At 52.5% G+C, this 27164-nt stretch overlaps 2 protein-coding genes across 2 annotated transcripts; one reads left to right on the top strand and one right to left on the bottom strand.

Annotated features, from left to right (window-relative positions):
- Window positions 1–4902: 4902 nt before the first annotated feature.
- Window positions 4903–13457, top strand: SMTNL1 (smoothelin like 1; the record flags this gene model as incomplete). The annotated part of the gene is made up of 8 exons (XM_081239386.1): window positions 4903–5307; window positions 5845–6090; window positions 6337–6469; window positions 6582–6633; window positions 7880–8038; window positions 8219–8333; window positions 8486–8637; window positions 13171–13457. The coding sequence occupies 8 exons, from the start codon at window positions 4903–4905 to the stop codon at window positions 13313–13315; spliced, it is 1407 nt and encodes a 468-aa protein (XP_081095512.1). The 3' UTR covers window positions 13316–13457.
- Window positions 13458–14063: 606 nt separating this feature from the next.
- Window positions 14064–26752, bottom strand: UBE2L6 (ubiquitin conjugating enzyme E2 L6). Its single transcript, XM_081240054.1, has 4 exons — window positions 26654–26752; window positions 22422–22517; window positions 19233–19419; window positions 14064–15631 (listed from the first exon to the last, which is right to left on the bottom strand). The coding sequence occupies exons 1-4, from the start codon at window positions 26678–26680 to the stop codon at window positions 15480–15482; spliced, it is 462 nt and encodes a 153-aa protein (XP_081096180.1). The 5' UTR covers window positions 26681–26752; the 3' UTR covers window positions 14064–15479.
- Between the last annotated feature and the right edge of the window lie 412 nt (window positions 26753–27164).

Below are 27164 nucleotides of genomic sequence, written 5' to 3' on the forward strand. Positions count from 1 at the left end.
CAGGACACCTACAGGAGGTAAAGGTGTTTTGTCTTTCTGAGCAAAATCTCGATTCAGCACAAAAATCTGTTCAGAGCCTCCTGTGTACCCGTCACCCCGGCTCCAAATAGAACTCGTCTTTGTATTTCCTCGACTCTCAGCGCAGTGGCCCATCAGCTTGGGCCATCAGTCTTCTCTTTCTCCCCAGCCGCTCCCCGCCCAGTGGGAGCCCTGAGAGACATCGCCCCCTCCGCAGCTGGCCCCTTCACCCCTTCTTAGCCCACCCTTCTGCAGCTGCTTTAGTCTGAGGAAGGGTACAAGGGACTATTTAAAGGAACGTGGTGGGGGAGGGGGTGCAGAGGAGGCCTAGCCTAGGCTCTGGATGGGCAGGGGAGGCCAGACAGCTGGTGACCATGCTCCAAATGGGCCTGCAGATGGTCTGGGGAGTTGCCAGGGCCAGGCGAGTACATCGGGAAGGGAGATGATCGCAGGACGGATGCTGCCCGGTGTCAGGCGGGAGGCACTGGCTGTGATTGAAAGGTGCCACCTGTCAGATCTCCATGGGAAATCCGAGCCTCCCAGTCCAGGGGAGAGTGTTGTACCAACAGGACAGTAAACAATGCTCGTCTGCAGCCCCAGGATCTTGCGGGGGCGGCGGGGCGGGGGGGGTGGTTGGAGCGGGGACTGAAGAGCTGGGGGCTAGAAGCCGCAGGGGCTTAAAGAGAGCCCGGGAGTGCAGCCGCTCAGCTGGAGGAAGGAGACAGCTCCAAGCCCCCAGGGAGAGGCCCTACAGGTAGGAGAAGCCCTGGGCCCCTTTCTAGGCACCCCCTCCATCTGCCAACTCCTCTCCCATCTTCCAAGGGCCCGAGGAGCCTCCAAGCAGGGCCCCACAGTTGGAGAAATCCAGGCTCCTTCCTAAGTCTCTCCATCACTATGTCCACTCTTTTTCAATGCCAGAGTTTGGGGACTCAGCCCTGCGGTGCTGGGCAACTTGAGGTCACCCACCGAGCAGCCTGCAGGTGGCCATCCATGTGGACCTGACGGGCAGAGAGGGCCTTGGGAGACTTACCAGTTCAGTTGGGGTGGGAGGCAGAGTCTCTAAGCAGTTGACAGTGACATCTCCAAGGGATGTCCCTGCTGAGGTGAGGGATGGTGAAAGCTTTAGGGCCACTGGAAGACAGACTGGGGGGCAGTGGCTCGTGGAGGTGTTAGCTGAGCCATCAAACGTTGTCTGTACCATGTGGGGCTTGGAACTCGGGCTCCTGGGTACTTTTCCTTCCAGTCTGCTGAGAAAAACAGGAAGAGAGAGAGGGGAGCTGTCTGCAGTGGACACAAAACATGGGTGGAATGAATCTTTCCTTCCTCCTTCCTGGGGAAGGAATGAGGGAGGAAAGTGGAGAGGAAGGTCTGCCGTGCACTTGGAAGAGAGAGCTGACCTCTCCAGCCATATCGGACTGCCCTCCCCACCAGTGGGGCGCCCCTCATCCTGGGCTGGAGCCTTTGAAGCGACACTGGCTGAGGAGCTGGCAGGGGCAGTGTCTCTGGCACATGCTCTGGACTGGTTGTCAGGAAACCTGGGTTCTAGGTACAGTTGGGCCATTTAACTGTCCTATGACTTTATCAAGGGACTTCAACTCCCCAAACCTCAAATTCCTACTCTGTAAAATGGGGCCAGGAACACTTATTCAGAAGGGTTAGAGTCAGGAAGTAGGGAGGTAAAGCAGGACACCGCAGCGCAAGCTGTAAACTGCTATGGAATTAATGCTGGGGGTGGGTGGTGTTATCCGGGTGTGTCAGTATTCTGAGTTTCTTCACTCCTTGGCTATTTATGACAAGGCTGGAGGGTGGAAAGCTGAGGTGATGAGAGCACCGGATGGCTGAGGGGTGTGTGTGTGTGTGTGTGTGTGTGTGTGTGTACACCTGCCCTTCCCCTCCACCATGCTAAGTGTGTAGCATGTAGATGAAGGGTAAGATGGCTGCAGCACTCAGCTATGTCTAAGCCAATTACTCCCACATCTGAGGTACAAGAATGGCTTATCGGAACTTCCCTGGCGGTCCAGTGGTTAAGACTCTGCACTCCCAATGCAGGGGGCACGGGTTCGATCCCAGGTCGGGGAATTAAGATCCCACGTGCTGCACGGTGCAGCCAAAATTTTTTTTTAAATAAATAAATAAAAAGGGCTTATCATCTCATTGGTGTTCAGTTCTTTTTGCCTTGTCTTTTACCAACTAAATGCCCTCATGGCTGAGTCAGGACCTTAATCTGGCACAGGGCTGGGCAGAGGCCAGCCTACACCATACAAGCTGATGTGTACTGAGTGCTCCTTCCATGCCAGGCACACCCCAAAATACTTTCTATGCATTGGCTTCCTTAACCCTCCACTGTCCCTATGAGGTGAGACCTATTTTTATCTCCAGAAATCAAAATACAGGGAGGGTAAGTAGCTTGCTCAAGGTTACAGTGGGAGAAGCAGTGGGAGCTGGGATCCCATCATAGGAAGCTCCAGAATCAATGATTTTCACTCCTCCGTACCACCTTCCGAACAAGAGTGCAAGGCAGGGATGTGTTGTGTGGATCATTTAGACCGGCACTTGACATAGTTTCTTCTGCTAAAGGTGGCATCGCTCAAGAGGGCAATAGATGCACCTCAGGGAAAATAAAGCAAAAAGAAAACGAAGCAAGAAAAAAAAAAATCCATGGCCACATAGGTTTGGAGAAAAGCAAGTTAAATAGAGCTAAGCAAAATTAAGGTTCCTTTACCATGGGGTATCTGGAATCTATTTAAGTGCTAATGAAGTTGTAAGACTCTAAAAGGGTCAAGGGTAGGCTGTTTCTGGAACAACCTTAGCCAAAGAACACCTCCCCCGCCACCGCAGCCCTTAATAGGGTCTTAGGAGACCCTAGTTTTCCACAGAACACAGTTTGCAAACCTGATCTAGACCAATCCTGTCATTGTATTGGAAACCGACGCTCTCTCCAGAGAGGTAAAGAGACTTGCTCAGGTCTCAGACCAGGAGATGGGGGTCAAGGTATGCTCCTAGCTCCCTGCAGATGTGCATTCCATCTCCCAGGCTCATTTGTTTCCCTCTAACTTTAATAGATTCCCGGAGCTGCTGAACCATGAAGGGGCTCTGGTGGGAGGGGTGGAATTGGAGGGCAGCGTGAGCATCTTTGAAAATCCCAGCCTACTTCCTAGGAAACGGTGGGAGACCAAATCCAGGGACACCAGGACTTTGATCTGGGGGCAGTAAGAACTGAATGGGTGGCAGAAACAGAGCCCTGTCCCTCATACACCTGTCTTCTTGCCTCTGTCCCAGTTACTCAGGTACCCTGGGTACTGTATCCAGAACGATGGCCCTGCAGAGGGCAGGAGGTATTTTTAGCCAGTGACAAGGAGTGTGTACTTTTTTACTGCCTGAGTCATGCCCTGAACGTTATTTGGGGATTATTTTCTCTGTAAACAGACCGCCCCCGCAAGAAGGGCAGAAGGCTGAAGGAGCTGACCCTGTCCGCCGCCCCCCACCCCTGAGCTGTTTTTGTAGATCAGACAGTACAATCATCCCTTCATGTCTGTGGGGGATTAGTCCCAGCTTCCCTTGCGGATATGAAAATCTGTGGACGCACCAGTCCCTCATATGAAATGTTGTATTTGCATAGAACCTTACAATCCTCTCTAATACTTTAAATCATCTCTAGATTACTTATAATACCCAGTACAATGAAAATGTTATGTAAACAGTTGTTCATAACAATGTAAATGCTATGTAAATAGTTGAAGTGGCAGCAAATTCAAGTTTGCCTTTTGGAATTTTCTGGAATTTTTTCTTCAAGTTTTTTCCATCCAAGGTTGGTGGAATCCACAGAACCCACGGAAAAGGAAGGCTGACTGTATATACAGTACTTGAATAAGAAACCTCATGATAAAGTTGGAGGATCAGATCTCCCTGCAGAGGTTACTTAGGGAGAGTATTTTCTGTTCTTCACCAAAAGAAACGCTTCCATGCCCAGGCCCAGCTCTTCAGAGAACCACACACACAGGCTGGCAGTGCTGGCAGAGACCCAGCGACCAAGCTGGCCCAGGGTTTCCCAGATTTCAGGCATTTGAACACCACCTCCATGATTTAGGTATTTTGTATCCTGTATTCTGCTCTCCTGAACGTCTTCCTTTGAATTAACTTACTTTACTTCAATGAATGTATTTATAAAAGAAACTTTATATCACTCTTGGAAATGGAAACTCGATATCACTGGCCAGAAACAGAGAGTAACTGTAAAAATAAATACAATGGAATCAAAACAGTATTATCAGGGACTTCCCTGGTGGTCCATTGGGTAAGACTCGGAGCTTCCAAGGCAGGAGGGCTGGGTTCGATCTCTGGTCAGGGAACTAGATCCTGCATGCATGCCGCAACTAAAAGAGCCCACGTGCCTCAACGAAGACCCGGCGCAGCCAAAATAAATAGATAAAATAAATACTCAAAACAAAACAAAAAACAGTATTATTAAGTTCTATCTAGAGACTTCTGTCTGCTTTGGGCTCTGAGCATGAGGGCAGCTATCTCCATCAAAAGGGGAGAATAGCAAGTGCTCCATGGGGGTCTAGGAGGCTAGTCAGACTATAGCCACCTCACTGGCTTATTCGAAAAGAGGCCAAGAACCCAGTGTTCCTTAAAGCCCAAGTCACAGCCTGCAGAGGACCTTTAAGTGGACATCATCCAGCGTCAGGTAGACGTGGCTGGCCCGGCACCCATGTTGGGGCATGTGGTGCTCCATCACTTCATTTAGCCAAAGGGAAAGTGGCTACTTGTGTCACATGTCCGAGCAGTGGGGGACCCAGGACTGACTCGCAGGTCTCCAGACTCCAGGGCCTTCACCGGCAGAAAGGGGGCATGACCAGGCCTGCTTGTCTTCTCTTTTCAGAGATGGAGCGGAAGGAAGGGAAGCCCTCTGCGGACGGGACCCCTGTGTCCCCAACCACGGAGGTCCCGGAGACAGTGGGAGGGGGAGCCTCTGCTGAGGAGGAGGCCACAGGCCCAGCTGAGAGGACCGTCACAGAGGTGCCTCCGGATGGGGCAGGAAAGCAGGAAAGGGCACCAGCTGAGGACAGCATGTCAGCTGAATTCCAGGGGAAATCCAAAGGGGAGGCTGAACTTCCAAAGGAGGACAGTGGGAAGAAAGAGACCACCGTGGCTCCTCAGGAGATGGCGGATAGGAAAGAAGAGACCAACTCTGAGCCCAAGGAGGCTGAGGGAAAAGAGGAGACCACATTGGCCTCTCAGAAGGCTGATGAGAAAGAGGCCAAGCCTGGATCTAGGGAGAAAGCCAATGTGAATGATGAGGCACAGGCTGCTGGGGAGCAGGAAGACAAGGCTAGAGGCAGGGAGGCTGCTGGGAAGGAGGAGGCCAAGGCTGGAGGCAGAGAGGCCAAAGGGAAGGAGGAGGCCATGGCTGGAGGCAGGGAGGCTACTGGGAAGGAGGAGGCCAAGGTTGGAGACAGGGAGGCCAAAGGGAAGGAGGAGGTCAAGGCTGGAGACAGGGAGGCCAAAGGGAAGGAGGAGGCCATAGCTGGAGGCAGGGAGGCTGCTGGGAAGGAGGAGGCCAAGGCTGGAGACAGGGAGGCTGCTGGGAAGCAGGAGGCCATAGCTGGAGACAGGGAGGCCAAAGGGAAGGAGGAGGCCATGGCTGGAGGCAGAGAGGCTGCTGGGAAGGAGGAGGCCAAGGCTGGAGACAGGGAGGCCAAAGGGAAGGAGGAGGCCAAGGCTGGAGGCAGGGAGGCTGCTGGGAAGGAGGAGGCCAAGGCTGGAGACAGGGAGGCCAAAGGGAAGGAGGAGGCCAAGGCTGGAGGCAGGGAGGCTGCTGGGAAGGAGGAGGCCAAGGCTGGAGACAGGGAGGCCAAAGGGAAGGAGGAGGCCAAGGCTGGAGGCAGGGAGGCTGCTGGGAAGCAGGAGGCCACACTGGCCTCTCAGGAGGAGAGCGACAAGACCGAGGAGCCCAAGGCTGAAGCCCAGGAGAAAGCCAGTGCTCCAGAGGCCAAGTCGGACTCTCAGAAGAAGGCCATGGAAGATGAGGCCAAGCCTGAACCACAGGAGGAGGAGGTGAAGGAGGAGGTGGTGAGTGAGGAAGAGGAGAGGAGGGAGGAAGCCCCACGATGCTCCGGAGCCCCCTGCCCAGCCCTCCCCCAAGCAAGCCCCTCCCCTGCTTTATTCCTTTGGGACAATCCAGTCTTCCACCCACTGATATCAAGACCCTGGGGTGGGGGATGCAGCACTGTGGCCCCAGGCTGCCTTCCAGATCTTTCTGAAGCCCTCACAGAGCCTCAGGCAGGGGCGAGCCCACACAGCCCATGTTCGTTCCAGGAGCCAGGCTGTCCTGATGAAGAACAGGACCAGGCTGCGGAGGAAGAGTCAGAGGAAGGGGCAGGAGCGCTTCCCAGCTCCGCCGAGGACTGGCCGGAGAGCCCCACGGAGGAGGGCAGCGGCCTCAGCCCAGGTGAGTGAGGGCCCAGGAGCCCACGGACGCCGCAGGGGCCTCCCTGAGGGATCACGCGGGCAGCGCACCATGGGTCACCCCAGCTTGCCTCCCTCCCGTTCCTTTCCCCTAGATGGGCTGAGTCCAGACACCGCAGCTTCCGGAGAGACCAGTCCTTCAGCCAGGTAATGTCAGACTCTGGAGCCCCAGCTCCAACCCCTCCTACCGCTTGCTTCCTTTTTTTTTTTTTTTTTTGCGGTACGCGGGCCTCTCACTGTTGTGGCCTCTCCCGTTGCGGAGCACAGGCTCCGGACGCGCAGGCTCAGCGGCCATAGCTCACGGGCCCAGCCGCTCCGCGGCATGTGGGATCCCCCCAGACCGGGGCACGAACCCGTGTCCCCTGCATCGGCAGGCGGACTCTCAACCACTGCGCCACCAGGGAAGCACCCCGCCCCCCCGCCACCGCTTGCTTCCTTCAAAGGCTGCCATCCCCTGGGCCTGGGCCTCCCCAGTGCTGGTCTCAAGATATGCCAGGAATTATGGTTTTCAGCCCCCTAGCCCAGGGCAGAGCCCAGGAGACAAAAGGAGCCGGAGTGTGGGAGCGAAGGGACAATGGAGCCTACCTGGTCCGTCTCTCACTCATCGCTGAAGCCTCCTGGTCTTGGTTGCCTCCGTGGTGTCAGCCTCACCCAGAAGCGAGTGAGCAGAAAGCCTGAGTTTGGACAATGACTCCACCACTTACCAGCTGTGTGACCTTGGCCGCATCACTGTCCCTTTCCTCCCCTGTGAAGTGGGCACAGTCATGGTACCTACCCCGTAGGATTTTTGTGAGACTCGAACGACATCTGTGTATAAAGCACTCAGCCCAGCGCCTGGTGCCTGGCTGGTGCTGGGTAACATGAGAGCCTTACTCTTGCCAGGGCACAGCTTTCGTCATTAGAAGAGTCTTCCTTTATTTCGAGCTGAAGGTCACCTCCGTGTCACCTTCTTAGGAAAAGGTACCCGGCTGAACGTTCGTGGAGCGTGGTCTACCTTCCCCCTCCCACACAGGCCTTAGAACCACCTTGTCAGGTAGCTATTCTTGCCCCATTTTACAGATGAGGAAGCTGAGGCTCAGAGGAGTGACATGACAGCCCCAAGATCACACAGCAAATAAGAGGCAAAGGCAGGATTCAGACCCAGGTCAGACCTCAGATGTGCTCTAGCTCCGTCCACACCTGCCACCAGACCACACGCTCACCAAAGTGAGACTGAGCCTCACTATTCCTTCCCAGGCCCTCCCGGTGCTGGGCCCAGAGGAAACGTGTGCGAGACTGGGGACCACAGCTTCGTATGCCTCTTGAGACTGCAGGGGCCGCGCTCAGCCAGCCTCCTCCCTCCTAGGTGGCTGGTCCCAGCCCCTCTCACCCTTCTCCGAACTTTTCCATGCAGTGAATCTTCACCCAGCGACGTGTCCCAGAGTCCCACGGAGCCCCCTCCCTCACAGGAGAAGAAGAAAGAGAAGGCACCAGAGCGCAGGGTGTCAGCCCCTGCCCGGCCCCGGGGGCCCCGTGCCCAGAACCGCAAAGCCATCATAGACAAGTTTGGGGGGTAAGATGCATGCAAGGAGCTGTGGGGCTGGGTTGGTTGGACGGTCGGGGTGGGGGAGTCCTGAGGGGCAATAGGAACAGCCCGAGCCTGGGCAGGAGGACTGACATCTGGGGATGGGGCTCCTCCCTGATGGGACCCTCCCACCTCTCTGGGCTGACCTTCTCTGTCCCTCGCGCACAGGGCGGCCTCGGGCCCCACGGCCCTGTTCCGGAACACCAAGGCCGCGGGGGCAGCCATCGGCGGCGTTAAGAACATGCTCTTGGAGTGGTGCCGGGCCATGACGAGGAGCTACGAGGTGCATGGTGGGGCAAGGGACCCTTCCCCAGGGCAGCAGTGCTGGGAGGGTCTGTGCGGTGCAAAGCCCAGAGGGTGGGAGGTCTGGAGGGGGCAAAGTCCAGGTCCTCTGGCTGAGGCTCACCAAGGCCTCTGGGCCCCTCTTGCCCACAGCATGTGGACATCCAGAACTTCTCCTCAAGCTGGAGCAGTGGCATGGCCTTCTGTGCCCTCATCCACAAGTTCTTCCCCGATGCCTTTGACTATGCTGCGCTGGACCCCACCAAGCGCCGGCACAACTTCTCCCTGGCCTTCTCCACAGCCGAGTAAGCCATGCCAGGGGATGCAGACGTGGGTGGGAGCTTGGGTCACCTACACAGAATCGAGTGCCGGATTCACAGGGGTCGGGTAGTGCGGTGGTCAGGTAGAGGCTGTCACCACATATTCATGAATTCAACAGATATTTTTTTATGAGTTATTTGTTTATTTTATTTATTTTTGGCTGCATCGGGTCTTAGTTGCGGCATGCGGGACCTTCACTGAGGTATGCGGGATCTTTTGTTGCAGCGCGCGGGCTTCTCTCTAGTTGTGCATGCAGGTTTTCTCTTCTCTGGTTGTGGCGTGTGGGCTCTGTAGTTGTGGCGTGTGGGTTCCAGAGCACATGGGCTCGGTAGTTTGTGGCACGTGGGCTCTCTAGTTGAGGCGCGCGAGCTCAGTAGTTGTGGTGCGTGGGCTTAGTTGCCCCACGGCCTACGGGATCTTAGTTCCCTGACCAGGGATCAAACCCACGTCCCCTGCATTGGAAGGTGGACTCTTTACCGCTGGACCACCAGGGAAGTCCCCAACAGATATTTTTTGATTGCTGGGAACTGTTTTAGGACATAGCAGTGAGAGAAAGTTGCAAAATCCCTGCGTGCCTGTGGCTCACATTCTAAAGGGAGAGACAGATCATAAACGCACATACGTGTGAAATATAATGTGAGGGAACAGGTGCCGTGAAGAAAATGCAGGCAGGGTCAGGGGTAGAGGAGGGGCAGACAGGGTGGTTGCTGAGATTTAGGGCCAGATTCTGACTCTGCCATTTGTTAGCTGTGTGATCTTGGACAGGCTCCTTCACCTCTCCGAGCCTCTATATTCTGATCTTTAAAATGGGTGTGACATTTCCTCTTTGGCAGGGCTATGGTGAGAATTAAGTAAGTAAAGTCCCAATAAACAGTGCCTAACCCATGGCAAACACTTCAAAAAAAAATCTTAGGTCCTATGTTATAACGAATGATATCACAGTTGTTATGATAATTATTATTCAGTGTGGGACCTGGAGGGGATTTATTGCTGGGGTTCACACAGCTGGGTGCCGGGGTGGTGGAGGGATGGAGACAGGGGTGGACTAGATAGGCAGGAGGTGGTGTGAGGATCAGTGTGGCCCAAGGAAGAACCTAAGAGACCAAGACATGGTTGCCAGGTAGAGGGGGAGGAGGGGGCACTCCCCCCACAGAAGCACCAAAACCAGACTCAGCCAAAGGCCTCCATCTCCACCCACCGGAGAGGCATGACCTGATGGCCTTGGGGCTCCCAAGGAGCTCACGCCTGGAGCGGCCTGTCCTTTCCCACCTGGGAGGGGCTTCTGAGCTTCCTGGTAGAGACAGGACTATGCACAGGGAGTGGTCCATGAGCACAGCTCTGAGGCCCAGGAATGCATTTCCCGCTGAGTGTGTTTCTAAAGCCCCGGGGCAGGGAATAAGTCACTGGGGATGTTAGCAGCACCTTGTTCCAGGAGGCTGAGCCCTTTGGTCTAGTCCAGGCCTGGCCATCAGCCTGCAGGGAAGCCTGGGCAGCAATCTTCCCCTTTCTGGGCCTGCGTGTCCCCATCGGCAAGACGAGATGGCTGATATTGATCTGTGCTTTTCAGATGTTTCTTTCCCCCCGGACGGATTCCTCAAGCAAAATATTAAATGAATGCCCAACATATTAAACAGATTTTAGGGAGGCCTTCTGAGGTTGGGAGGGGTTCCTGGAGCACTCCAGCTCAGCGCCCAACCCTGCTTCCCAAGATGGTCCCTGAAGCACGTCTATAGGGCCCTAGGGCACCAAGATGCCGTTTGAAACCCACCAGACTTGGTGCTCCAGAAGATCCCTTCCAGTTGATCCTGCCAAGGGAGGGGGGAGTGCCCTGGGGTGGGGGGTTGAGGGCATCGGGAGCACCATGTCCTGCTCTGGGCTCAGAAGCACCTTTAATGGTGATGAACCAGGATTGGAAAGTGAAACTCCTAGTCAGGGCTGAGAGCTCTTGGTGAATACAGAAGGGCACGTGGCTTGGCCCTGACCAGGGGTCCCCGGACTGTGGGGCCGGGTCATTGTCCTCCTGCAACTGCCTTGCCTTGGCTCCAAGCCTGCAGAGCCACAGAAAGGCAGAAGGAATAATCAGGTGATGGTAACAGGCTGAGAGGAGGCATCAGGCAGCGGTGAAAAGGGAAGGATGGGCAGGGGATGCGTGGGGATGGAAGCTGGAGGGAGAAGAGGTGGGGGTGCCTCCTTCTTCCTAGCTCTTCTTTTTTTTTTTTTTTTTTTTGGCTACGCCATGAGGCATGCGGGATCTTAGTTTCCTGACCAGTGATGACCAGAGATCGAACCCGTGCCCCCTGCAGTGGAAGCTCAGAGTCCCAACCACTGGACCTCCAAGGAAGTCCCCCTTCCTAGCTCTTTGACCCTCGGCAGCTGACTTAACCTCTTTTAGGGCCTGGTGTGCAGATTAAGCGTGCAAAGTAAGGGGGCCCCTGCCGCAGCTGGCTCCCTTCTAGAACTTGCCTCTGATTCCCATGGAACGGTCAACGCTGGGGCCCCCAGGCGGCTTGATGGGCTGTGCTGCTCGAGGAGCCCGACCCCGTTCCCCAAGCCCAGTGGGAATGAAGCTTTTGCCTCTCCTGCATGGGAACAGCACCCCGACCCACACCCAGGAGCCAAGAGCACTGCATTGGTTGCAGGGAGCTCGTCCCATTCTTCGAAATCCTCCCATCTGTGCTCCTGCCTCCCGCTCCCAGGCCAGCCCGGCTTGGGTTTCGGCCCAGCTGCCTCAGCTCTAAGAGAGGATTTCCGCTGGGACCCTGGTTTCTCCTACTGCCAGCACCCATGGCGGTTTGGCAGGCTGGGACTGCTGAGACCCGACTACAGAGCAGGGATTCCAGAGGCATCAGGCAGGCCTCGGTGGAGTCCCAGCTGTGTCACTCACTTTGACGTTGGGCAAATCACCAAAATGCTCTGAGTCTCCAGTCCCTCTTCTGCTGGTTGAACATAGAGGAGTGGAGTAAATGAGACCATTCAAGGGAAAGCACTGGGGAGTTCCCTGGTGGCCTAGCGGTTAGGATCCCAGGCTTTCACTGCCGTGGCCTGGGTTCAATCCCTGGTTGGGGAACTGAGATCCTGTAAGCTGTGTGGCGCAACTAAAAAAAGGTGGGGGAGGGAAGCACTTGATAAAACTCCTGGCACATGGTGGCAAGGTCCCAACAGCAGTTAGATCAGATGATCAGCTTTAGCAAAGCCAGGAGTAGCACGTGGCCCCAGAGAGCAGCTGGGAAGTTAGAAAAAGAGGACTTGCTGCTAAGTTCTATGCGGTTGCTCAAACACATTAAGCACTCCGGCCTCAGGACCTTTGCACATGCTGTTTCCTCTGCCTGGAATCCTCTTCCCGCAGATATGTACCCGATTTACTCTTTTTAAATTTTGTTTAATAAATTTGTTTTATTTATTTATTTTTGGCTGTGTTGGGTCTTCGTTGCTGTGCGCAGGCTTTGTCTAGTTGTGGCGAGCGGGGGCTACTCTTTGTTGCAGTGCACGGGCCTCTCACTGCGGTGGCTTCTCTTGTTGCGGAGCACGGGCTCTAGGCGCGTGGGATTCAGTAGTTGTGGTGCACGGGCTTAGTTGCTCCGCGGCACATGGGATCTTAGTTCCACGACCATGGATTGAACCTGTGCCCCCTGCACTGGAAGCGCAGAGTCTTAACCACTGGACCACCAGGGACGTCCCCAACTTACTCTAAGAGAACTTTCCTGGGCTCCCTATTAAAATTCTCCTTGGAGAATTCCCTGGTGGTCCAGTGGTTAGGACTCCGCATTTTCACTGCCAAGGGCCCAGGTTCAATCCCTGGTCGGGGAATTAAACCCCACAAGCTGCAAGGTGCTGGCACAAAATAAATAAATAGATGAAAAATAAAAAAATAAAGCCATCACTAACATACTATTAAGAAAACATCCCCCTGAACACAGACACATACCCTGTCCCGCCTCCCTGCCTTATTTTTCTCCACAGCACCTCTCATCGTCTGTTGCACCATCGATTTCTGTTTGAGTACTGTCTGTCTACTGCAGTGAGAGTGTCAGTGACATGAGAGTGGGGAATTATTTTGTTCAGCGCTGAATTCCCTGGAAGAGTACCTAGCACATAGCACCCCTCAATAAATACACGGAAACTGGATGAAGCTGGAGATGTTGCAGCTACAAGCCAACACTCTGGCTAGTGTTGGGGTTCTGTCCTTTAAACTCTCCCTGAGGACAGGTATATGAGCACGTGGAAGGGGTGGGCTAGTGCAGAACTATAGACCAGGAGGTCCCGCTCCTACGTGAAGGCACACAGTGCAATGAAAACACGGGCTTAGGAATCAGACCACGCCGAGTTTGAGTCTTAACTCTGTTGGGCCTCAGTTATCTCATCTGTACGATGGGACGGTTGCCCTAGATGACCTCCCAGCTCTGCCACACACAGTTCTGTGGGTTTCATCCTTGCCGGGCTGTCCCCTTAGGCCCCGCATCCTTCACCGTTGGCTCTCTGCTCCACCCCTCCTCACCCCTCCCCAACCTGCCCCTCAGGAAACTGGCCGACTGTGCCCAGCTGCTGGAAGTGGATGACATGGTGCGGCTGGCAGTGCCCGACTCCAAGTGCGTCTACACCTACATCCAGGAGCTGTACCGCAGCCTCGTGCAGAAGGGACTGGTGAAGACCAAGAAGAAATGAGGGAAGAAATGAGGGGCTGACCAACCCTGTGGGCAGAGGTGGGCAGGGAGCCCAGCTGACCAGCCGTGGCCCAGAGGCTCACTTCTGCTCATGGTGGCAGCACTGCTGGGGCTCAGACAAGGGCACATGGCACCAGTCTTAACTACATGAAAAGTTCTTTTGTAAAAACCGCTCTAGCCCCTTAGTGCTCCCTCCCTACCCCACCAGGAACATCTCTCACTTGGATAATAAACCCCGGCCGCCAGGGTTCCTCATCTGACATGATTTTCTCAACAACCATGAAAGGCATTTGGGAGAGGAGAATGGGCTAGGTCCTACCACTAACCAGCTGTGTGTCCCTGGGCCAGTGAGTGAACCTCTCTGAGCTTCAGTTTACCGTCTGCATGGGGATGATAGGAGCTCAAAATCATGCAGGTGCTGTGAGCGTTAAATGACATCATGAAAAGGACAAACAGCCTTGCCCGGGGCCTGTCACATAAGTGTTCTTTAAGTCGTGGCCCAAAGTAACAACACATCTTACATTTCCAGCCATGGGTGGCACTTTCCCAATTCTCTTCCCTTTTTCCACACTTCTCCCAGATTAGGGAATTCCAGGGCAGGGACTAATCTCACCCCAGCTAGGCTAGTGGGGCCTGCAGTGATTCCCCTGACTCAAAGATACCCCATATTCTGTCTCTTAAAAGCCAGTGGGCTTCTAGGAGCCTAGAACCACTGCACCCAGCAAGCTCCTCCTTTGTAATCCCTCCAACCCTGGCTAGAGTTTTGGCTTGTTTTTGTTTTTCTGCTGCTCACTAGAGATGAACCCTGGAGCTGAGTATAATTTCCCGCTAACAATCTTGTCTGGCTTTATCAGCCATTTGGAGCATGTGCGCTGATGAGAACAGTTCATGAAAAACGCAAAAACAAAACCCAGCCAGCTTGGCAGTGCAGTTGGAGGGGTGGCCTCTGCCCTGATCAGCAGAGTGGACCTGGCAACCCACTGAAGCGCTCTGTGCCTTGGTTGCCTCCTCTATAAAAATGGGGGTGTTACCCTTGTGGATGTGTCGACGACCGCTCAGGCCAAGGGTGGTCTAGTCCCTCACGGCCAGCTTTCCCCACAATGCTTGGGGTCACACAAGGCTCCATGCCCAGCGAGCCCTCAGCTGATGGAAAGCAGGGTCACACCTTTGGCTAGACTGCAGCTAAATCCCCAGCCTCCTCTTCTCCCGATGAACCACCCGTCCCCTCAGTGAACACTCAGTTGGACTCCACAGTCCATCTGTGACTTTAATAGCTGGGCAAACACATGGTCTCCCTGGCTCCGTGGACTGGAAGCTGGAGGGGAAACACCTCCCCGCCTAAAGCCTGGTCCCTAGGAACCAGCAACCTAATGGGATAGCAAGTGGTTTAAAATGTAGTCAGGGGACCTCCCCAGCGGTCCAGTGGTTAAGACCCTGCGCTTCCACTGCAGGGGGTGTGGGTTCGATCCCTGGTTGTGTGGCCAAAAGAAAAATTAAAAGAAAAAAACCAACCAAAAAACCCCATGTAGTCAGATTTCTGGGATGGAGATTAGTTTCTTCACTTTATGATTCATCAGTGGAAGAGAAAAGGTTTTGCATCTCTACATGTCTATCAGCGGTCTGGCTGTTTTCAATCACTCCATCAGCAAAACACTCAACGTAAGTAGGAGTCCCTCATCCCTGTGCCCTGCCTCCCTCCCATACTCCCCCCTGCCCCTCTGCCCTCCCCGCACCCCCCATGCCTGGGCCCTCGGGGGATTCTGGTTGGCTGCTGGGCTCATTTCCCGCGAGCCGGCCTGCAAGGCAGCCTGAGTCTCTAAGGATCAGGCTTCCCACATCACAGAGCGCTGCAGAGCTGCCCTGCGACTCTGCAAACCTAAATGCCCCTGGCTCTGGGGCAGAGAAAGGAAGTGGGGAAAGCACACCTGAGGCCAGTGGGTCCACGTACCACACACATAACTGCGGCCCCACCACCACCACACACACATACACACACACACACTCACACGTGCACACACACACACAAATGACTAATAATCTAAGAAGGAAAACTTGGAAGAAATGAGCAGGAAATGGACCACAAAGGGGCTCTGGCCCCTAGCCCATGACATGTGTCCGTCCATCACACAGAAAGCATCCAGTGCAGAGGTGGGTCAGAGGCTGAGTTAGAAGGGTCGGTCCACTCCAAACTGGAGGGTGAACTCTTTGGCCCTCCTGTTGAACAGCTCCGGGTCCTGGGTCAGCTGGTCAGCAAGCTCCAAGCGAAGGGGCTGCCCCAGCTCTGGTTTATTCACCAGCACGTTGAGGGCCTCCAAAACTGGGGAGAGAGGTCAGATCAGGACATCAGGATGGAAGGAAAAAAATCCTGGGAAGGAAGCGACGGCTGCCCACTCCCCGAAACATCACACTCACTCCCTGGGAGACCCCCCCAGGAGGTTCCATGTCTTAGGATGACGCTACAACCAAATGAAATGCCTCTCACCACATTCACTGATGATGCCCAAAGCCATAACCAGTTACATCAGTGCTTTTCAAACTATGTTTCACGGTGTCACAGAAGCTACCTATCATGGGGGTTGGTGAGATAAACAGGGTTTCTGGGTTCTATTCCCTTTTCAAGAAGAAACACTTTGCTTTTCTCTGTTGTGTTATTAGGATTCCAAAACAACTTTTATTTGGGAAAAAGGATTCTGAGGCTTAAGACTGGAAACCACTACTGCCCCATGGCTGGAAATCTTTCACGGGCGACTTTGGAAACCTGGTGAAGGCAGTGGCCCATCTCCCCAGGCACATGCACATATGCATACACACAGACGTGTGGTTCTGGGTTCAGAGCGTTTCGCTGACCTCCTGAAGCTCATCCAAGGACCAGTCCTCCCCATCCCCGCCCCCAGGATTCTTGTTTCCAGGGTTAAGAACTCCCGAGCTGGTCCAGAGGCAGGATTGATCGCACACTGATTACGTCCATAGGCTCTAGAGCCATAGTGTGCACTGTGGTAGCCACCAGCCATGCGTAGTTATCTCAATTTAAATGAATGGAAATTCACTACAATTAGGAATGCAGTTCATAGTCACATCAGCCACATTTCAAGTGCTCGAAAGCTACACGTGGCTAGTGACCGTGGCATTGGACAGGGCAGCTATAGAAGGATTCCATCACCACAGAAAGTCCTGCTGGATGGTGCTGTTCCAGAGTCACCCAAGCAGGCTCCGAATCCCAGCTCTGCCACCGGCCAGCTCAGGCAAGTGCTTCTCCTCTCATATGCCTCGGTGTCCTTAACTATTAAACGGAGCTAATGAGAGCACTGTTTCAGGGGGCTTCTGAGGGGATTAAATGAAGTTGGTAGGTTAAAAATGGCTGGTGTCCCTGGGTTAGAAAGTTCAAGCTCTCAGTGGTGCAGGGACATGTCTCAGGCCAGGTCCTCAATGGCTACCCAGCTCCATCTTTGTATGCCTGAACTATGATTACTCCATTATAATTTCAATTTGTCATCGATGGATAGATACCAAAAACATAATATGGAATAAAAAAGTGAATTTTTATACCGGAGAGGGTGTGGAGAAAAGGGAACCCTCCTACACTGTTGGCAGGGAATGTAAATTGGTGCAGTCACTATGGAGAACAGTATGGAGGTTCTTTAAAAAACTAAAAGTAGAGTTACCATATGGTCCTGCAATCCTACTCCTGGGCATATATCCAGAGAAAACTCTAATTCAAAAAGATACATGCACCCCAATGCTCAAAACAGCACTATTTACAATAGTCATGGAAGCAGTCTGAATGTCCATCGACATATGAATGGATAAAGAAGATGTGGTACATATGTACAATGAAATATTACTCAGCCATAAGAAAGAATGAAACAATCCCCTTTGCAGCAACATGGATGGATCTGGAGATTATCGTACTAAGTAATGTAAGTCAAACAGAGAAAGACAAATATATGATATCACTTGTATGTGGAATCTAAAATACGATACAAATGAACTTATTTACAAAACACAGACAGACTTAGGGACATAGAAAACAAACTTATGGTTACCATGGGGAAAAGGGGGGGAGGAGGGATAAATTAGGAGTTTGGGATTAACATATACACACGACTATATATAAAACAGATAAACAGCTAGGTCCTACTGTATAGCACACGGAACTATATTCAATATCTTGTCATAAACTATAATGGAAAAGAATAGGAAAAAGAATATATGTACATAAGTATAACTGAACACATGTGCATAAGTATAACTAACACAACATTGCAAATCAACTATACTTCAAATAAAAAAGTGAACTTTTGGGACTTCCCTGGTGGTCCAGTGGCAAAGAATCCGCCTTACAATGCAGGGGATGCAAGTTCGATCCCTGGTCAGGGAACTAAGATCCCACATGCCATGGGGCAACTAAGCCTGCGCGCCACAACTACTGAGCTTGCGCGCTACAACTACTGAGCTTGCACACCTCAACTAGAGAGCCTGTGTCCGCGAACTACACAGCCCACGCACTCTGGAACCCACGTGCCACAACTAGAGAAGAGAAAACCCACACGCCATAACTAGAGAGGAGCCCGCACACCACAATGAAGAGCCCGCGCACCGCAAGGAAAGATCCCGCATGCCGCAACAAAGATCCCACGGGCCGCAACTAAGAGCCGATGCAGCCAAAAATAAATTAAATGAATAATAAATAAATCTTAAAAAGAAAAAAAGTGGGGCTTCCCTGGTGGTGCAGTGATTAAGAATCCGCCTGCCAATGCAGGGGACATGGGTTCCATCCCTGGTCCGGGAAGATCCCACATGCCGCGGAGCAACTAAGCCCGTGCACCACAACTACTGAGCCTGCACTCTAGAGCCCGCAAGCCACAACTACTGGAGCCCACGCGCCACAACTACTGAAGCGTGTGTGCCTAGAGCCCATGCTCTGCCACAAGAGAAGCCCCTGCAATGAGAAGTCCGTGCACCACAACGAAGAGTAGCCCCCGCTTGCCGCAACTAGAGAAAGCCTACGCGCAGCAACGAAGACCAAACGCAGCCAAAAATTAATAAATATATAAATAAATTTGTTTTAAAAAAAGAAAAACGTGAACTTTTAAAAAATGGCATGTGGGAATTCCCTGGCAGACCAGTGGTTAGGACTCTGAGCTTCCGAGCTTCCACTGGGCTGGGGGCCCACGTTCAACCCCTGGTCAGGGAACTAAGATCCCACAAGCTGCAAAACACAGCCAAAAAAAAAAAAAAAAAAAGGCATGTGAAGCTCTTAGCACAGTGCCTAAGTGCCTAATTAAGTGATGTATATTATCATTGTTAGGCCAGTCCCCTCAGCTGTCATTTAGGGCACTGAGCCCTAGAAAGGAACAGACTTCACCAAGGTCCCCAGATAGGGCATGTGGCCTACTTATCCCAAACCCTTCCCTCTATAGCCCAGCTGCTTCTCTTTCTCTCTCCCCTGACCCAGAGCAATGCTGCTCTTTCCCACCTGCCCAGGTATGAGAACAGAGGCAGGAGCAGGTCAGCCAGCCCAGGATCTCAGGACACATCCCTTCTATCTGAAGACAGGCTCAGCTGAGACTCACAATTTTGTTTTTTGTTTTGTTTTGTTTTGTTTTGTTTTTTTGCAGTACGCGGGCCTCTCACTGCTGTGGCCTCTCCCGCTGCGGAGCACAGGCTCTGGACGCGCAGGCTCAGCGGCCATGGCTCACGGGCCCAGCCGCTCCGTGGCATGTGGGATCTTCCCAGACTGGGGCACGAACCCGTGTCCCCTGCATCGGCAGGCAGACTCTCAACCACTGCACCACCAGGGAAGCCCAACTCACAGTTTTTATCTCCTTTCTTCTGGGCTTTTCTAACTGAAAATCAGTCCCATGACCCCCTCCCCCATCCAGTCCAGGTCCCTCCCTCTAGGCAGGGCCCAGGCCCACCTTGGCAGGTCTTGGTGAAAGGCTTCCAGTTCTCCTTGCTGATGATGGGCAGGCACACCCGCCCGCTGCTGTCCACATTAGGGTGGTAGATCCTGGTTGTGAATGTCACTGTCGGAGGCTTGAATGGATAGTCCTCAGGGAAGCTGATGCGCAGGTTGAAGGCCTTGAGGTTGTAGGGAGGTTTCTCCTGTGCAAGAGAGGGATCAAGCTCTGTGCTCATTTTCCTTCTAGGGCCTGGATCCGGTTTCCCCCTCTCCCCGCCCCCACCCCAGGGTCCCAGGCATCCTCTGCTTCACTCCTAGGAAGAATCATGAATGGCGACGTGCCGCAACACAAATAAACTCTGAAGGCATTGTGCTAAGTGAAATAAGCTAGATCCAAAAAAAAAAAAAAAAAAAAAAGAACAAATATTGTGTGATTCCACTTATGTGATGTACCTAGAATAGTCAAATTCATAGACATAAAATAGAAAATTAGTTACCAGATGCTGGAGGGAAGGAGGGATGGGGAGTTAGTGTTTAATAGACACAGAGTTTCAGTTCTGGAAGATGAAAAAATTCTAGAGATGGATGGTGGTGATCGTTGCACAATCATGTGAGTGTACTTAGTGTCATTGAACTCAGAACATAAAAATGATGAGGATGGTACATACTGTTATGTGTATTTTACCATGTTAAAAGAAGAAAAAAAGGAACTCGGAGCTGGAGTGACCAGTTGCCAGGAGCCAGTAGAAGACCCTCTAGATTTCCAGCAACCAGAAGGCTTTCCTGGGCATCTACTCTGTGCCACCCTGTGCTAAGGGCTCCACACACATTAGCCCATACAGCACAGTGGAGGGGTTATGTGGACTTTGGAGCCACTCTGCCTGAGTGTGACTCCTGGCTCTGCCACGTCCTAGCTGTGTAACCTCAGGCAAGTAACTTAACCTCTCTGTGCTTTTCCATACGGAACAAAAAACAGACTTCTTCATAGGGTTTATGTAAGAATTAAGTGAGCTAATTTACGTTAAGAGCTTAGAGTAGGGCCTGGCACATGGCAAGCACTATGTACATGTCAGCTATTAGGATAAGTATTATGAAAACTCATGAGTATTAGCATCTCCACTTCCAGATGAGGAAACTCAAGTGTAATGTATATAAGTAACTTGCCCAGGGCCACAGTGACAGTGCTAGGATGGGAACTCAGCACTGTCAACTTGACTTCTCCACACGTGGGCAGTACTCTACAACCCTAGTGGGGAGGAACCTCAGGACTTGGGTGACCCCAGCATAGAGCACAGGGGCCTTCAGGCTGGTTCCAAAGCTCCAAATCCTTCCAGAACCTTCGTGATAGAGAAGACAGGACAAAGACAGTCAGAATGACACAGGTATGCAAGCGTAGAGTCAAGGTTTTAAGAGAGCTCCTCTTCCTTAGCAGAAGGCAGAAAGGAAGCCATAGGGGTCTTGGGTGTGTCTGAGATAAGAGCTGGAGCAAATGCTGGGCAGATAAAGAAAATGCCTTAGCTTTCATGTTTTCGATAATAAGAAGAGGCTGGGACCTGGGAAGGAGACACAAGCCACGGGTGAGGCCTCAGAAAAGGACGAGAGAGCGTCTGTGTGTCCTTCTGCAGGGGTTGCAGGCTGGGCTGCCCGGGTCTTATGAGAGGAAGGAGGTGGCGGAGCCGTGAAGCTGAGAGCCCTGGGTCCTGGGAACCCATCCTGGCTCCGCCTCGAGCTTGCTGTGGCTTTGAGCAGCTCTGGGGCTCAGTTTCCTCATCTGTAAAGATGAGGAAGTTGGACCAGACAGAGGGCTTCACACTGCACCTTAGGGTCAGCTGAGAAAGCCCATTTCTTCCGAAGTCCTGAGGTAAATAAAGCATTTTGTTATTCTTCCAGCCCAGAGCAGGTGTGGTGGACTGTTTCAACCCAGCGGCCCATAGGACATGACGGAGGGTCAAGGGTTGCCCTGACTCAAGCCTTTCTCCATTGTTCTGGGCTACAGGTCAGTTGAAAAAGAAGACGGCACAGGGACTTCCCTGGTGGTCCAGTGGGTAAGACTCTGCGCTCCCAATGCAGGGGTTCTGGGTTCGATCCCTGGTCGGGGAACTAGATCCCGCGTGCATGCCGCAACTAAGAAGCCCGCATACCGCAACGAAGATCCCGCGTGCCGCAACTAAGACCCAGCACTGCCAAAATAAATAAAAAAATAAATTTTAAAAATAAAGGAAAAGAATATGGCACAACCCAAGCCATTGCCTTGTCAGTAAGAAGTCCAAATCCTAAAAAATCAAATGAATTGTTCCCATTAAATTCCAAAGAGCTAATAAAAAGCTCAATTGTTTTCATTTTTATTTCCAAGTATCCAAAGGTATATAGATGAACTTCTCAAAGAAAATATCTGTGGTCACTAATAATTAGATGATACAATAGACATCTTGCACTTTGATGGGTCCTTTGGAATATTACTTTCAAAGGGAGATTCTACCGAGATGATCTTTAATAATAACAGAGAAAAAGCAGAATAGTAGAGATGAGTTATCTGTGTTGTCATATATAACAATAATTTTCTGAAATACGACTTTTTTTTTTTTCTTTTGCGGTATGCGGGCCTCTCACTGTTGTGGCCTCTCCCGTTGCGGAGCACAGGCTCTGGACGCGCAGGCTCAGCGGCCATGGCTCACGGGCCCAGCCGCTCCGCGGCATGTGGGATCTTCCCGGACCGGGGCACGAACCTGTGTCCCCTGCATCGGCAGGCGGACCCTCAACCACTGCGCCACCAGGGAAGCCCCTGAAATACGATTTTTAAAAGAGAACAAAACACATTTTAGGTCTGAGGCAGCAAATTCTGCCAACTGTGGGAAACAGGAACTTTATCCCTATCCTTTGACAAAGACCCAACAGATCTTTTCCTCTTTTTCTTTTTCATTTTTTTTTTATGCCCTTTGTCTACTGAAGCTTCCATGGTGGGCTTGGTAGCTACTGGCTTGCAGAAGGGTCTCTTACTAAATCCAGAAGGCTTTTAGCCTCTTCATCAGTCGGCCTGAACCTCAGAAGCAGTCAATCCAGAAAGAGACCCCCTCTGCCAATGATAACCTCCAGTGAAAAATAGGGTTCGAAGGCAGGGCAGATTCATGCCCAGTCCTAACCCTCCCTGCCCAGGCTCCTGGCCTAAGTGGCCCCAGTCCCAGGCCACGGTGCTATGGAAACTCACAGGCAGGAGGAGAGCGTGCCACACCAGCACGTTTCCATCATCGCTGAACAGGTTCCGCAGGTACCTGGGGAGCTCCTTCTGAAGGTCCTCCAGCTCCTGCAGGGGGACAGAGCACGGGCGGTTGGCCTAGTCTCCCCGACTTCAGCCCCCTTCCCCTGCCCCCCAGCACACTGTCCAAGTCCCAAACAGGACCGCCCAGGGGACAGAAGCTGGCAGAGTCATAGAGAGTCATTTACTGAGCACTTGATATGTGTCAGGCACAGTGCTCAGGGCTTGGAGTGAATCACCCAAGTTTAGCCTCACGCCAGCTCTGTAGGTACCAGGTGGAGGGAACATGCACATCACTACTTCCAGATGTTACAACTTGGGAGTAAACTCTCTTAGGAGCCTTTTCTCCTGAAACCAAGGTACTTAATGTCTGTCCTCTTGTCCTCTTCCTGGAGAGTCACGAGGTCCTCCCTCCCTTCCATAACACCCAGTATGATGACGTGCCTTTACACTGCTCAGGGCAGAACAGGCAGCAAAGACATCATCCCTGTGCCTGTCAAACTGCTCCAGACCAGGCCTGGGGAGGGGAAATGACTCAGGCAGACCATAGCAGAGGAGAACTCTACACACCAAGCAGAGAAACAAGAGGACAAGCAGTGACTCACTTTCCCAGAAAGGTGACCCAGTCACCTGGACATCACTGAGTTCCCCCAACAGCCCTCTCCTCAATAGCATCCTCTATTGCCACTTGACTAAGACATGGCCCAGCCCTCGAGAACTTCATTGGAGTAATGGAAGAAACACGGATGTGATTATGTGAATAACATGTGGACACATAATAGGGAAGGAGAGGAGAGGGGAGCAGGAAAGCTTCACGCAGGGTGACACTGTGAGCTGGGTCATGCGGAATGAATAAGAATCTACCACGCAGAGAACTGGAGAGGTACCAAGGCAGAGGGGCCAGTAAGAGCAAATGTATACGGTGCGTCCCATGCAAGATTCATAGTTATTATGGGAAAAGGGCTCTACGGTCAAGTACACTGGGAAACACTAGGCTAAACAGACTTCTTTCCTACAGGACTTCCCAAAGCCTTTAACACGTTACTGTGTGTTGTGATTCTCCAAGGTATGAGCCGAAGCGTGCAGTACTTCTCAAATGTATTAGACCAAAGAACCCCTCTCTCCATTTTGGGGTCCATCTTGTGAAACAATAGACTTTAAAAATATATATATTTCCTTTTCTTTTTAAAAAATTTTTAAAAAATTGAAGTATAGTTGCTGTACAATATTATATGTTACAGGTGTACAATATAGTGATTCACAATTTTTAAAGGTTATACTCCATTTATAGCTATTATAAAATATTGGCTATATTCCTCATGTTGTACAATATATCCTTGGGGCTTATTTTATACCTAATGATTTGTACCTCTTACCCCTATACCCCTATGCTGCCTCTCCCCACTGTAATAGACCTTTAAATAAAAGCAGCGGGACTTCCCTGGTGGTGCAGTGGTTAAGAATCCGCCTGCCAATGTAGGGGACACGGGTTCGAGCCCTGGTCCGTGAAGATCCCACATGCCGCGGAGTAACTAAGCCCGTGCACCACAACTACTGAGCCCACGTGCCACAACTATTGAAGCCCGGGCATCTAGAGCCTGCGCTCTGCAACAAGAGAAGCCACTGCAATGAGAAGCCCGCGCACTGCGACAAAGAGCAGTCCCCGCTCTTCACAACTAGAGAAAGCCCGCGCACAGCAACAAAGACCCAAAGCAGCCAAAAATAAATAAATAAATAAATTTATTAAAAAAAAACAAACAAAACAGCAACAGATAAAAAGACATTCAGGGGGGGCTTCCCTGGTGGCGCAGTGGTTGAGAGTCCGCCTGCCGATGCAGGGGACACGGGTTCGTGCCCCGGTCCGGGAAGATCCCACATGCCGCGGAGCGGTTGGGCCCGTGAGCCATGGCCGTTGAGCCTGCGCGTCCGGAGCCTGTGCTCCGCAACGGGAGAGGCCACAACAGTGAGAGGCCCACGTACAGCAAAAAAAAAAAAAAAGACATTCAGGGAATTCCCGGGCAGTCCGGTAGTTAGGACTCCACACTTTCAGTGCCAAGGGCGTGGGTTTGATCCCTGGTTGGGAACAGAGATCCTGTAAGCCACACGGTGCAGCCAAAATAAAAATTAAAAATAAATAAAGTCTTTTTTTAAAAAAGACTTTCAAGGGCAGGTCATATTTTTCTGGAACACCAAATGGTATAAACCAGTGGTTCTCAACTGGGGCGTTACTTTACCTACTTGCCCCTGGGACATTTGGCAATGTCTATGACCATTTTTGGCTGTCACACACGGAGGAGTGCTACTACCATCTAGTGGGTAGAGGCCGGGGATGCTGACAAACACTCTACAGAAAATTATCTGGCCCAAGATGTCAATAGTGACAAGGTTGGGAAACCCTGGTATAAACAAAGGCAGAGAGAAAGGTCCCCAAAGCCAGTCCACAGCTGGGGAGAGGTCCCTTCACACTGAGCACCATCTAAACTTTCTCTGCCCCCAACATACAAACACACCCTTATCTCCTGTTTCTTATCTTTCCATACTCCATACACTGTTCATGCCAACAAACTGCTTCTTGCACCTTCTGCCCAGAATCTATGACCCCTCATTTATCTTTTACCCCAAACTAGAAGCATCTGCTACTACAAGTCCTAGTTCCAGTATCATCTGTGACTCTTCAGCAAGAATGAAGCCCCAGGTTGAACAGAGAAGTTCTGGAATAGACATTTTCCCCAAGTTTACTATAACTGGAAGAACTTGGATTTTACCGGTTGTATATGAGTTCTCTCAAGACTTTCCCAAAGCCTGGGGATGCTGAAAGCCAAGCTAGGACACACAGTTCGTTCCTGAGGCCTGTTAGGAAATCATCTGACTCAGAGGAACAGAAAATGAAAGTAAGGAAGCCACTGAAAGAGCCTGTGGGTTGGAGCCCCACCAATCTGGGCTCTAATCCCAGCCCCATCACTCCCTACTGGGTGACCTAGGACAATCAAGTTATTCTGAGCCTCAACTTCCCCATCTGTAAATTGGGGGTATAGGACTTATCTCACAGGGTTGCTGTGAGAATGAGATGAAATAACTAATGTAAACTACCTGGCATTTAGTGGTGCCAGTGCTATAAATACTGGCTCCTAGCTCTTTCCCACTTGGCTGGAAAGACTCTCTGCCCCATTTTGCTGCCTACGTCCAGATTTCAGTCCTTCTGGGCTGAGCCTGCTCTGGGTGCCGCAATCTCAGATCATTTTCTTCTCAGAGGCTGAGGGTAGCACCCCCTCTTCACCCCCCTCAAGCCTGCACACAGGAGGGGCACTTCTGAGAGCCTCAAAGCCTGAGAGGTGTCCAACCCAGGATTGCTCTACCTTCCCCATCTATCTCCAGTCCCAGCCACATCTCAGTCCTCCAAACACCTTGGGTTTTCCCACCTCCTGGGGAAAATCGCCCCCTCCCCATCCTTCCCGATCTCATTTCAAATTGTGTCTCTGATCGGAATGAAAGCTCAGAAGGGGTAGGTTTGTTTATCTCTGCCTCCTTATCTCCTAGAACGGGAGCCAGCATATAGGAGGCATTCAACAACATTTGTAGAACTAATGAATACATGCCACCTACTCCAGGACACCTTCTAGGTTCTCCCTGGCATCTCTTCCTCCCGAGAATACCCTGAGAACGTTGCTTTCAACTCCAACTCAGCATCGCATACTTCTCGGGACTCTAATGTGGGTACCAAAATATGGGGCGGGCCATGGGCTATTCCAAGACAAGGACCTTGTCCCGGTTATCTCTGTTCAAAAGGCACCTGCCACCACCCCCAACAGAACGCCTGGCTCCAAAAAAGACGCCAAGGAACCAACCCTTCCCGCACCTGAGACGCACGTAATTGTTATCAAAAGTTTCTGTCAGAGAAATGAAACTGAAACCAATTTGGGGGGAGGTGGCTCATCCCCATCCCCAGCACAGCTCAGGGAGCCAGCGACACCCCAGCTCGACACGTCCTCACCTCCCCAAACTCCAGCTCTGGCCCCTCTCGTAGACCCGCTCTTCCACTGGGGAGGGGGCAGGGATGCAGGGATTCAGCCAGCCCTGGTACCCAGACAAACATATGCGCTCGGAGAGCTTGAGGAGGGATGGAGGGAGGACGAAATAGAAAGTCACCGGAACCGTGACAAAGGGGTCATCCTACTCGCGGTTACCTTCGCCACCCGCTTGCTCGCCGTCATCTCGGGACCGAGTGTGAAGCTCCAACGGACTCCAGCTAGAGTGCGCACCGGACTGCGAACTCCGCGCGCCCCGCCCCGAGGACACCACCTCCGGGAGCCCCGCCCACTTTCCGTTCCACCCGCGGGGACCGGGTTAACCTGCTCCCCACCGCCTCGGCTGAGACTGCGAGGCCACCGAGGGAAGGACCCGCCCGGTCCCTGGGGCGGTGGGCTCGGATCCCCGGAACTTGAGCTCTTTTGTCGTGAGACCAGGCGGGCCTCGGAGAGCGTGGCGTTGCCAGATCCCGGCGCCCCGCTAGGGGGCGCCCTGCACCAGGCAGCGAGCGCGAGGGGGCGCGGGGCCGGGGTCCGCCCATCCGGGTTCTAGTTCCAGCTCCGCCGCTAGAGGCCCAGCCGGGGGCTGCAGTATCTCCATTAGGCCCCTCTCAGCCGGCGCCCCGAACACACACTCGCTCTAAGCAAATACAAGATGCTCGCTATGCAC

The sequence above is a fragment of the Mesoplodon bidens genome (assembly GCF_964165515.1).
Source record: "Mesoplodon bidens genome assembly, chromosome: 7".
In the NCBI taxonomy this organism is placed as follows: domain Eukaryota; kingdom Metazoa; phylum Chordata; class Mammalia; order Artiodactyla; family Ziphiidae; genus Mesoplodon; species Mesoplodon bidens.

What these genes read in the sequence shown, in the direction of transcription:
- UBE2L6 (XM_081240054.1), bottom strand. Translation starts at nt 26,680, where the DNA reads ATGACGGCGAGCAAGCGGGTGGCGAAG. An exon ending in CGAGCAAGCGGGTGGCGAAG is followed by an intron (nt 22,518 to 26,653) that starts GTAACCGCGAGT and finishes GTCCCCCTGCAG; the next exon opens with GAGCTGGAGGACCTTCAGAA. An exon ending in GGCACGCTCTCCTCCTGCCT is followed by an intron (nt 19,420 to 22,421) that starts GTGAGTTTCCAT and finishes TCTCTTGCACAG; the next exon opens with GAGAAACCTCCCTACAACCT.